Raw genomic sequence first — 13,092 nt, forward strand, 5'->3', positions numbered from 1 at the left:
AAACATAGCTTTTCGCTGACATAATTGAAATTCAAGACTGTAAGAGCTGGCGCCAAGCTGTGATATATGCCTTCCAGTCTAGAAACTGCCTGAATAACAAATTAAAAGAAAATTATTGCGTAAGTGGAAGTGGCTTTGAAAATTGGAGGAGATGATGGCACTGCAGATTGACGTCCTTTCGGAAAATGTGAAGATGGTGAAAAAAGAAGAAAATAGAGGAAGACACAATCCATGCCACTCTTGTGCTGCTTCTGGCTCCAGTTAACAAATGGAACTGGCAGAAGTCTGTGAGTATGTTCCTTACCTGTTCTAGCAGCCAGGAAATACTGAGTAGAGTGGAACACGAAGGCAAATAAAATGGTTTCATTCAACATAAACAAATTCTGCTTTGAGGGTGCTTTATTAATGTGTAAGTGGCTTAATCACGGAGAAATAAAACTCACAATGCCAATTGTAATTATGCCATTAAATTAACCACTTCAGGCTTTATGGACTAATTCCTATTTTCTATCATGGAACTCAGCAAGACTAAAGCTACGGAACCTATCAAGTACCAGCTACCTGTTTTAGAGAGTTTGCCCGTACTCCTGTTACTGTTTGTGCTGTCACCACGTGTTAATACAGTTATGCCACCAATACTTGCTGTCTTCGTGACAGGAGGCTTCAAGTTTCGATTTGAGCTGTCTGAGTCAGTACTGCTCCAGGGTCGCTGATCTGTCCACTTCACATCCAACTCTGTACTGCTCTGCCGACTACCTGATGTTTTTCCTGTTCCATCTCTATTACTTCTAAAGAAAAACAGAAACAAAATGTACCATTAATATCCAGCTTTGCTACTGAATTGATTGAAATCTCACCTTTATTTGTCTCATAACCAACCTAAATAGCTGTCTCTTCTTCTGCGTGTCATTGAATATACTGATATCCTCTAGCATGCAGCTGCGAAAATAAAAAGCACCAGTAAACATTCTGTATCAAGCACAATAATACCACTTCTTATCTCAGATAACCCACCAAGTGCAGCCATCAAATGGGAGCATGATACTTTGCCATAGTAAGTGATGAGAAGTCAAAAATCTCCCCCTCGAAACAGTATATAAGTCAATTCGGTTAGTGTCACGTTCCACTTTGTATATGGATCACCAGGTGGCGTTACTGCCAGAACGTTATTGATCAAAAAAATGGTGAATGCTATGTGAGCAACTGGAGAGTGTGGAAGGGCAAGGAACGTTTACTGAAGAGGTGCAAATAAAGGAACTATTCCCCTTGCAGTTTGACCTCAATCACTGCCTGAATCAGAATGTCACGATTCCATTCCAGATGGAGACAAGGTAAGGGAATTCAGAACTAGCAGACATGGAGTCTATTTATGGATTCTAACACTTTACAGGGCAGGAAAATACATATCTTTGGCCCTTGGCTGTCCAATAATTACAGTCACCAGGTGTGTAAGTTTAAACACAGTTACTGATTATTTATAAACAAAACAAATATAGAATATGCAGTAAAACAACGAGTTAACGGCAAGTGAATACCTGACTCCTATTAGCTGCCTCCACCCTCTACCCACACACAGGACAGACAAAGACAGAGGGGGAGGGAAAGAGTGAAAAATAATAAGGGTAATGGTCAAAAGGTAAGAGTCCTTGCTTCAGGTGATGAGTTGTTCAGTGCACCCTCTTCACAGTATGAATGTGGTTTAAAGTCTCTGGCCTACAGTTTATAATATTCTTCTTTGCAGCTCAGCAGTATGTCTTACTCACAGCTTTTCCAAGAGAGGCCTCAGGCCTCACTGCAGCCTCTTTCTTGCAGAGAGAGCTGTCATATTCTGCTTCACATCAGTCTCTTTCCTGAAGATTCTGGATTCTGCTTGCACAGCCTTTTCTGGTGAGAGAGAGAGCTCTAATACTGGATTTCCAGAGAGAATTCATCAGACCTTTGAGAGAGAGAGTTAGTATTCCTCCATCCAGCTTGCAGAATTGAAAGTGAAACCAAATACCCAGCCTTTGCCCTCAAAAGCACCTCAAGAGGAAAAATATCCAATCACCACCTGTTGCCGGGCAGAATACAGCCTTTTCGACTCATTCATTGGCCGCCAGCCGAGTCACTCAAATCGAGTCAGCACTGATGTCAGCCAATCTACATCCACCAGCCTAAAACAGCACAGCCTTCTGGAATCTGTATGTTCGAATTAAAGGTTGCTATGCCTTAAAGTCACATTGCCTTAAGTCACAGGTCCATTAACCTTCCATGGTTCAAAATCCAATAGCAAAATAAAATAAAGGGGAAAATAAGGGAACAGACACGAACAAACAGGAGGGACTCTTACATTGTTGAACAAAATAATATTCTGACTATGACGGGAGTTTTGAATTTACATTTTAAAAAGAAAAGGAAGGAATGTAGGAACTATTTTATATGACTAACAAAACAGTGGAATAAAAGCTTGTTTCAGTCATTTTAAACATTGTGATTAATCTAACTGAGTGACTTGACAAAGTAAGTGTAAATGCGTTCACAATTCAGTATTATCAGTGAACGCTGAGCGCTGTATTTACTCAGCATCCTGTTCAAAAACATTTAATGTGTTTGGATGGCCAGAAGGAATGAGGTAAACTAGGAGAGGATGTGAACATAGTTAGTGATGTTGTCTAATCCAATCCGTTTGAGAAGGATTTGGACCAGGTTTTTGCTACTGAGATAGAAAGCTTGTGTCGTGGAATTTCCTAACTCGACAGACTCACCACACACAATTTTCTCTCCGAGGTTAAGGTCCCAGCAGGAGTTGGATCAATGCCGAGGTGGGCTGTTTGGAAGGCCTGCCTCATTCTGAGGAAGGAGCAGCGCTCCGAAAGCTAGTGATTTGAAACAAACCTGTTGGGCTTTAACCTGGTGTTGTAAGACTTCTTCCTGTACCACTACTCTCCACATCAGTTCCCTGTGACCTAGGACAGGTCCTCATTAAGCATGCTTGGCTGAGAACCCAGACCAACAAGAGGATTAGCTCTTCCATTGGATATTTATTTTTAACAAGTGAAATTAATTTTTGACTTTGCTTGATTGATGTCTTCAGTGTTTCGAATAAGTTCTTTCTGTGATTTTTTTTGTCAATGTATCAACAGGCGGAATTTTCCCATTTTTCTGCAGAGTAGCACAGCGAGCGGGAAAGATGGGGTGGAATCTTCTGGCCCCAAGGATATCTTCCATTGGCGTATTTTTAACCACTTCATCAAAAAAGTTAAGGGCCGGGATTCTCCCCTACCTGGCGGGGCGGGGGGTCCCGGCGGACCGGAGCTATGGCGGGGGCAGAAGAAAAAGAGTGCCCCCACGGCTCAGGCCCGCCCGCCGATTGGTGGGCCCCGATCGCGGGCCAGGCCACCGTGGGAGCGCCCCCCGGGGTCAGATCCCCCCCCCCCAGGACCCCGGGGTCCGCTCGCGCCGCCTGCTCCCGCCGGCACCAGAGGTGGTTTAAACCACGTCGACGGGAGAGCCCTGTCAGCGGCGGGACTTCAGCCCATCGCGGGCCGGAGAATCGCCGCGGGGGGCCCGCCGACCGGCGCGGCGTGATTCCCGTCCCCGACGATTCCCGGGTGGCGGAGAATTCCAGCCACGGCAGGGGCGGGATTTACGCCGGCCCCGGACGATTCTCCGACCCTGCGGGGGGTCGGAGAATTCCGCCCAAGGAGTGGATCCCCACGACATTGCGTTCTGATTGTTCCCACCAGAAACTTATGCTTTTAAATGATCGGGGTCCCCTCCACCCAGCGCAACCTCCTCACCACCGTGCCCCTCCCACCACAGTACTTTCACCCCCCCATCTCCAAGGCACTGCCGCCATAGATCTCAGACCCCGCACTCCACACTACTATGGAGCCGAGCCCCACAGTCACGGAACCCAAGCCGTCACTGAACACTCTTCATCAAGGGACTCCATCCCCCCAACCCACGAAACGCCCCCACTCATGGAACACACCCACCTCCAGAACACCTCCTGGCATTCCCTCTCCCCCCTGGTGGCTGTACACGCTCGTGTGTGTTTAGTGGGTTCTGTTGCCAGGTGCACACCTGGTGGAAACGGGGGCGGGGGGTGGGGGAGAGTGAAGGGAGACAGTGCTATCAGGTGTAGAGGCCTGCTAATATTTTTTTATGTCTATTCAAATGTGGATCCTGACATTCAACACCGGGATACCTGTTACGTCATTAGTGGTGGGGGCGAGGACAATCTGACACAGCATCAAAGTATCGTTTACAGAGGCTTCAAACACTTCACACCTCTTAATCCTATCCAAATAAAAACATTGGGAGGGGGGAGGATTTTTCATTGTTATTTTGGGTGGTGCAGGTTTGGTGGCAGGGGCAGATGATCCCGCGCGAGTCCCAAAACACGTTTCACGTCAGCGGGATTTCCCATGATTGACACAGTTGTAAGACAGCTGTTTGTTCATAGAACATTTCTGAATGGCTGGTTCTTTTTTCCTCAGCAATTACATATGTCATTGTTATTATACAGTTCATTAGTTATGTACGTTGTGAATGGACACGATAGGAGTTAGCATTGGGGTGGCAAGGAGAGCATGAGAAGCCATGAGGATGGTCTAGGGTGCATGGTAAGACCTTGAGAACTTGCTTTTTACAAGGGCCTGAAATCCAGACTATGACCATGAGTCATGGGGAAGCTGGCTCCACTCCATGAAAATTGCCGGTGGGTGGGGTGGTGCAAGGAATGCCAACTCCAGGAATGGAGCCGGCTAGGTTGGGAAAGCATGTGTGGGCTTGCTACCTGTACCTTATACCGCACTGATGAGAATTGCCAGTAGAGGTGGCAATTCTGACCACCCCCAGCAGCCCCATCAGACCGCCGCCCCCTCCCCCATCAGACCCCATATCAGATCCCCATATCAGACCTGCCCATCAGACACTCAATAATAATAATCTTTATTAGTGTCACAAGTAGGGTTACATTAACACTGTAATAAGGTTACTGTGAAAATCCCTTAGTCGCCACACTCTGGCGCCTGTTCGGGTACACTGAGGGAGAATTCAGAATGTCTAATTCACCTAACAAGCACATCTTTCCGGACTTGTGGGGGCAAATTGTAGCACCTGGAGGAAACCCACGCAGACATGGGGAGAACGTGCAGACTCTGCATAGACAGTGACCCAAGCCGGGAATTGAACCTGAGTCCCTGGCGCTGTGAAGAAACAGTACTAACCACTGTGCTACCATGCCACCCATTAATCATGCCCCCCAAAATCAGTCCCCATTATCAGACCCACCCATCAGACACCCAAATCAAAACTCTACATCAGACCCACCCATCAGACCCCCTCAAACCCCCATATTAGAGACCCTATCAGACATCCTCAAACCCCTATATTAGAGACCACCCATCTATGAGACCCTATATTATAGATCGCATATATCAGAGACTCCTTCCTATCAGAGAGCCTCCGTTTCAGAGACCCCACCCATATCATAGACCCCACCCATATCATAGACCCCTACATCAGAGACCCCCATATCAGCCACATATCAGAGGTATCTCCCATCAGTCACCCCTGCCTGGAAGCTAAAGAGCAGTTCAGGCATAAACCGTGAAAATTCACTGATGTTTCACTTAGCAGTCCCTTACACCTGCTGCCTCAGACAGAAATGTGGAAAGCAGTAGGTTTTACTAATAGAAAGCCAAAACGCATCAGATCCTTTGATCTGGGAGACTTCTATTCACTTTGAAAGTGAAATTACTTTTAGTAGGCTGCAATTGAGAGAGTGATAGCTTCCACACACCCAGTGTCTGGATTGTTTATTTTCATTTTTACCCTGCTGTGAATCTAACCATAATATTTATAAACATCTAGCTATGATTGACAGGTCCTCATCACATCAAAAGCGTTTAAGTGCTTTCTGCTGAGAAAAAGAGGAAATTAAAGCACTTATCGCCTAGATATCTTCCTATATTTTGGAGGTCGGCAGCTACCTCCCATCCAATTCCTGACCATTTTGAGACACCTGGTGGCATGTTAATAGGGTGAATAAAATAGCTGCAGTGGCTGGGAATCTAATTAAAATAAGCATTTTACTATGGTCGCAATTAAAATGTCATCAAAACAAATTTCAGGAATTTCAAATGGTTGAATAGCTAAATGACACAATTTGATAACTAGCCTATGTCTTAATGTTACAATTTGAAAAGATTCAATTGATGCTTACCTGGTGTCCACGTACAGACTGTCCTGGGAACATGTGGACTGTAAAGAAAAATAGGACATATCAACATATAACTAGATGTACATTTTTGAATTCCAGCTGAACTGTCCAGAAAATAGCTCAGTAGCATTTTGTAGACCATATAAGCTGGTACCTCTACTGGTCCAGATTGATGAACTGTAATCCACGAAGGACCATAGGCCATTAGAGAGAGCCAAATATTTGATAGCTTGAAGACACCACACCACATAAAGTGTGGGGCAAGGTAAGGAGCTAAGCCTCCATGAATTATCACAGCAAGTACCAGGCTTGAACTTGTGCTGTCTACCATTCTAGCCATTGAGCCAACTGAGCTAACCGACCCCCAGGTCTCCAAGTCTATAAACCACATGGATACAAATTTCTTTCTTGATCAAAGTCAATTTATTGGATCATTTTATGGCAAATGATACCCTTTCTGGTCAATAGACTAGGGAAATGGACTGGATCATTGAACCATATCAGTGTGATTGAGACTGTAGCTATTTATGAGGTGACCAGTTCGGAACAACTTGTCCTCCCATAAACGAGGAAGCAAGTCAATAGTCACTGGAAGGGGAAAGAATGCAGATCATAGATGATTTACCACAAGGACCCTTTTAAAGCAAACACTAATTTTTTTTGCCTATTTACCTTGAACTGCTTGGCTTAATCAGATGATGCTCATAAAGAATACTGTTTTTTAAGGTTACTTTACTTAACAAGGCGAATATGTTTAAGTGACTGTGCTGACTGTGAAGCACCAAGGTTAATGATAACCTTTGCTGATATTTATTTTGGCCCTATACATAGGTCGTTTCAAAACTTTACCTAAATGACTTTCATCAAAAGTTCATTACCTCTCATTTCAAACCAAAATATCGAAAGCAATTGATCAAAGTGTTCTTAATAATCATAACCTTTTGCAAAATAAATTACAACAGCAAGGCTCAAGTTATAAATATTGTGATAATACAAACCACTGAATTGAATAAATGCTAAAATAAAAACTGAAAATTTTTGGATATACTCTGCATGTTAACCAGCATCTGTGGAGAGAGGAACATGAATTAACGTTTCAGGTCGATGACCTCTGAAAGTTGCTGCCTGACCTGCAGAGAATACAGTATTTTAGTTCAGATTTCCAGTATCTGGAGTGCTTTACGTTTGGAAGAAAAAGTGCTAACCCCATTCAATAGGGCAATTTTTGCAAAGATCTGCTCCTGATGTAGAAGACTGAGGATAAGAGAATCAGGATCAATGGTCGATATGCCTGATTTACAGTGTTCCCGATCTTTCTTTCATTCATGAAAATGAATGCTGAACAAATCAGGATTTCTGAATATTGGATGCATTGTATTGTTTCTCTATATCGGGAGCGTTCCCTCGCAAAATTTATGCTTACAACATAAGTGCCAAAGGTGTTCAACAGGCAGATCAAGATCTATTTCAAATTAACTGCACTCATTTCATGAATTCATGCTGCCGCTATTACAAGAGGTACAAAAAGTGCTCAAATCAGAATTTGGCTACACATGCCGGTATCTGCAACTTGCTCAAACCATCTGCACAACCCAGAACTGCACTGTAGAAATGTACTGCATTTCAGTGATATCAGAGTACAGCCATGAAATTGGACAAATAATGGGGCTAGAGGGAGAAACAAGACAAAATGCAGTGGGAACAAGTTTAAGCTGATCTCTGTAACATACAAGATAAGTCAAAATAATGCAGCAATTTAATTTGAACAAAGAAACTAAGATTCACATCGCAAAAGTTATTTAGCGATATATTTAGCCATTTAACTTTAATTGCAATGTTGTAAACATTTGTACAAATTCTGAGGTAAGTATAATGATTAATTTTTAAAGTTTGAAAGATATATGGTCAGAAATTCCCGATAATTGGTCAGTGAAGTCAGTGCAGCAACTAAACCGTAGAGACCAGAAGCTCCCCATTTTGACTTCCGCTGTGTCCAGTCAGCTGCAATGACAGAAGAGGCATTATGATTAGCCTCAGCGCCCTTGAATAAGGAAGAAGAAATCAGCCAGGATTCCTACTCCCAGTCAGTCTCCCTACAGTAAAACACCTGTGGATGTCACTGGAGGACAAAATCAAATTTAGATATGACAATGTTCCTTCTGGACTAATGACCTGCCAACACCGACTGTCTAACATCACATGATGTAACTTGAGTGAGGTACTCTGTATATTTACAGCAGCAGATGTCAATGCAATCAGAAAAGTAAGAAGCAAATTGTCAAAACAAAATTTAAAGATCATCATGATGACTATCTGATCTCCTCAAATAACAAACCACCCATGTTGAGAGGGACGAGGAAAATAAAAGTAATTTCTGAAAAATCAGAAACGATAGTAAGATCATAATTGTCTGAAACAGGAAAGGTTGGCAATTGATCTAAGACTGAGATTCTTTGTGACATTGAAAAGTTCTCGCCTGAGACATGAACCTCTCTTTTCAAATTCTGACAGGTCTGCTGCCGTGGCCCAAACTTTCCCTTCTTCATTATAAATATATTTCCTGAAGTACATCAATTTCAAGACTTGCTTTGGTCGGCAAATGTACAAATTTACCAAGAGAAGATGAAGCAACGCGGGATTAGGCTGGAAGATGTACAGAGAATGTTATACAATAAGCTCCATTTTTCTCATTGCTAATTTTCCGATTCAATCTGTTGCACGGATTTAAATTAACTTTGATTTGACTTATTTTCCATCTGTTTAATATTTGCTAATGCTTCCGCGTGTTGAAATGTATTAACTGATGAAGGTTTTATATATGACCAGAAGCATTTCCACATGATTTTTTTTGTTGTTGTGATGCTACAGCACAAAATCATCCCGCTGTCAACTTTAAAATGTCATGTCGAATTTAATCACATCATTTAGTTTGAATAGAATTGGGTGACCTCTCATCCTGACTACTTAGTGAACATTCCTCAACTATTTTTGTATTGTGGGCAGGATTTTCCAATCCCTTCGTGGCGGATTTTCTAGCAGCAAAGGCCGCTCGCCATTCGCCACCGGTAGGATCTTTCAGTCCCATTGAAGTCAATGGCCATTTGCGTTGCATTGCCACAGGGATGGCCCTTGTCAGGACCAGAAGATCCTGCCCGAGGGGAGGGAGCAGAAAATCCCAGTCAATGAGTTCAGAATTTTGTAATGCACAAAGTTTATTTGCAGTCTATTTATTTGTTGTGTTAGCCATATTTACTTTATCTAATTATGAATTCAGCCTGTCTACAGCCCCGTTTACACTACAGCTGTAAATTTGAAATAATTTTGAATTTACAGCTGTTTTCGTTCGATAATTAAATGATAGCAATTTATTTACCCTGTTATAAGTCCAGCACAGACGCAAAGGATCCAGATCAGTCTGGTACGACCAGTCTGATTCAAATCTCTGCTGAATTTTTGTTCTGCCCAATTAACCAGCACATCCCTCAGACAGGTAATTATATTCAATCCTGTTCAGACACACGTACTGGTTCAGGGTAGAGGTGAGTGCAAACGCTAGGGAGGCCAAATTCAGTTCAGATCGATGAATCCGAACTCAATTTGATGTCCCCGTGTAAATGGGGTACGAGGCTAGCAGAGAAATTACTTACATCTTGTGCAAAAATTCTCTCTCTTACTCGTTGATATTCCTCTTCTCTCTCCTCAATTGATTTACTTCTTCTATCATCTCTAAATGGATGAATCCTATTTTGCTGCAAGATAAACATTTCCTGAAAGGATATGAAATACTGTTCGTTTACACATAAACCTATTTAAAATCCCATCCAACTGAATTGAGGTTTTGAGCAGATTAGTTAAAGTACACATATTACTGCCATCATATGTATGTATAATAGCTTAACTGACTGAGCGGATTAAAAATTGAATATCTTTTGCTGCTGGATATTATCAGCAAAAGTTTTATTCCCAAGCTTCACACAGTGTTACATACCTGATTGTCTTCTTTATCCATACTAGAATTATCTCTTTTTAAAATAAATCTTTTCTGGGAGTCGTCATTTTTCTCATCTTTTATGTGCTCACAGAACCTTTGTTCTGGTCTGTTGGCAAATATAAAAACACAGAAATGCAATTAAACTGTTTTTTATGCAACGGTAATTCACTGGCATTTACAAAACATTTGTATCACTGACACATTCCCGTTCCAGCCCCCCCAGACAGGCGCCGGAATGTGGCGACTGGGGGCTTTTCACAGTAACTTCTTTGAAGCCTACTCGTGACAATAAGCGATTTTCATTTTTCATTTCATTTACATAGGCTGGAATTCTCCATTTGGAAAACTAAATGTTCCCGCTGGGATATGCATTTCTTTTGGAGGCGCTATTCGTTCCAGGATTCAGGACATGCAGACAGGCCAGCACTCTGTTGCCGCGAATTGAGAGTAATTCCCGGCCCGGCGGGTGGTGTCACCACTGGGGCACGAATTAGTGCTAAAGAGACGGACCGCTGGAGCTGCTTATAAATGGTCCACATACCACACACTCACTAGCCATGAAGAAGGCTCACAGAAGACCTGTTCCCTGGGTTTGGGAGTCTGAGATGCCCCCATTGCTCCATGCCAGTGAGGAAAGGACGGATACTTCTCCAGGGTGGGCTGCAAACTGAACAGTGCCTGGGAGGTGCTGGCAGATGGAGTCAGTGCTGCCAGCCTCACCAGGTGGTGATCCTGAGGGGTGAGGGTCACTGGTGAGGCCTCTGCCCTGAGAGGGGTAGAGAACCAAGGAGGGTTCCAAAGGCCATGGTGGAGGTGTCCTTTGGTTGGTATGAGCTCTGCAAATCGCCTGCTTCCTCTGAGGAGTGCCAATACCTAGTGGGTCCCTGATTAAGCTTGGCCAAGCCCATCCACTTGATGATACAGCTGTCATATGAGATGTCCAGAGGGACGGCCTGGGTGGGATCACAGAACACCAGAGGTTCTTTGAGCATTCAAAGGACACAGGCAGCACTCAACAGTGTGAGCAGCAAGGAGTCTGTAAATAGCACCACAGGAGTGGTGGTCTGAGCTAGGCCACCCCGATCCTGAGTGGGATCACCCTGAGTCCAAGATCTTGGCACCATGTCATTCCCCAATAATGTATCCGGCTCTAGCAGCCACCTCCCAGCAGGCCCAACAGTGTTTGATGCATTCTCAGAGGATTTTTAGGCTCCCGCTCAACAGCCATGGTACTCAGTCCCCACCTGTAAATACTTGCACCAATTCATGCCCGCGTGATGTCCGCCTGAGTGGGGCAGAGCATCTTGGAGGTATGGAGCATGAAGTGTGGAAGCCGCTAATGATATTTTAATCCATGCAAATTATGGTTTTGCATGAACCCGCCAGTGCAGGGAAAAAACGTCAATAGCTCCACCAGTGGGGGACCGGAGCATGGCGACGGAATCACCGCCAGGCGCAAGTCTAGATTTTTCCATTGTGCACGATTCCCCACCCATTCGCAATTCGCTGCTTTCATCGCGAAGTGTAGAATCCAGCCTAAATAGCCCAAAAATACTGATCTAAGTGAGACACAGTACGGATGGTTACAGCCAGCGTGGGGTTTCCATCAGTCGACGAATGTGTGGCAGAGTGATGTTTGTAAGAGCAGGAAGCCAGGGGAGGAGTGTTGAGTGGTGAGTTCCAGTTATCATGTACATTGTTGGCGAATGCACAATCTGTAAGCTTTGCAAAGAATATTATCCAGGACTGGGCGTAATGGAATCATGTATGTAAATGAACAACAAAAGAGATTAATTTAACACAAAAGGTCACTTCTGAAAGATAATCACCAAGAAGAAATGGTAATATACTTACATTCTAGTATTGCTAGTTTTGTTGATTATAACAGACTTTCCAGTCTGATCTACATTATGATCCATTCCGAAATAAGCTGCTACTCTGTGTACCAACATCCGATGATATGATGACATTGGAGGGAATTTCTTATAGTGATTGCTAGGAGAGGAAAAACAAAGAAAGTCAACTCCTTCCCGATGAAGATAATTCTTCAGTATAAGACAGCAGTCACGGGCTTACTGGAAAATAAGAAATAACTCATGCTGCTGCACAAGGTTAGGTTGTGGTTGAACTTTTGGATAGGAAGCGGGGCGCAGGTCCGTCAGTTAAGCAACATAATATCGGCCATGGAGAGGTGCAGTTGGGCACCACGGAATGTAACATTTCCCATACAATCTCCAGTTCATTCACTTTAACTGTGACAGAAGAGCCACACTAACCTGGGAAAAACAGCTCTCCAACCATGATTATTGTCGACAAATGGGAGGAGCCCAGCATGAATACACTCCCGCCATTTTTACTCGAATAGGAATTTTAGATATGGTACAAACAGTCATACTTTGTTCTAGTGTAAATATTTAACATGTCTCCAAGTAATGAACACTCCTGGTTTTAATGCAGTTAGACTCTTTTGATTAAGAGGGGCAGCACGGTAGCACAAGGGGCAGCACGGTGGCTTCACAGCGCCAGGGTCCCAGGTTCAATTCCCCGCTAGGTCACTGTCTGTGCAGAGTCTGCACATTGTCCCCGTGTCTGCGTGGGTTTCCTCTGGGTGCTCCGGTTTCCTCCCACAGTCCAAAGACTGGGTGGGTGGATTGGCCATGATAAATTGTCCTTGGTGACCAAAAAAGTTAGGAGGGGTTATTGGGTTATGGGGATAGGGTAGAAGTGAGGGCTTAAGTGAGTCGGTGCAGACTCGATGGGTCGAATGGCCTCCTTCTGCACTGTTTGTTCTATACGTTCTAAGAGAGGAACAAAAGTTACCAGCATTAAGTCCTGGCACCTTCTGTGAAACCTCTGTCAAATGTTCTTCTGTGCTATGCAGCTCTCCTGGATG

At 43.8% G+C, this 13,092-nt stretch overlaps 1 protein-coding gene across 11 annotated transcripts in view; it reads right to left on the reverse strand.

Moving 5' to 3' along the window:
* The window catches only part of LOC119972708 (cAMP-regulated phosphoprotein 21-like), a 503,944-nt gene that overhangs the window by 128,168 nt on the left and 362,684 nt on the right, over positions 1–13,092 (reverse strand). For 7 of the 11 annotated variants that reach the window (XM_038809853.1, XM_038809854.1, XM_038809859.1 and 4 more), the window contains 6 exons: positions 12,054–12,194; positions 10,197–10,305; positions 9,856–9,975; positions 6,212–6,249; positions 880–939; positions 559–788 (listed from right to left, as the gene is read on the reverse strand). In XM_038809853.1, coding sequence (XP_038665781.1) covers positions 559–788; positions 880–939; positions 6,212–6,249; positions 9,856–9,975; positions 10,197–10,305; positions 12,054–12,194 — 698 coding nt within the window. The remainder of the gene's footprint in view (positions 1–558; positions 789–879; positions 940–6,211; positions 6,250–9,855; positions 9,976–10,196; positions 10,306–12,053; positions 12,195–13,092) is intronic. The other 4 variants (XM_038809860.1, XM_038809858.1, XM_038809862.1 and 1 more) reach the window with 3 other exon arrangements.

The sequence above is a fragment of the Scyliorhinus canicula genome, chromosome 10 (assembly GCF_902713615.1).
Source record: "Scyliorhinus canicula chromosome 10, sScyCan1.1, whole genome shotgun sequence".
Classification (NCBI taxonomy): domain Eukaryota; kingdom Metazoa; phylum Chordata; class Chondrichthyes; order Carcharhiniformes; family Scyliorhinidae; genus Scyliorhinus; species Scyliorhinus canicula.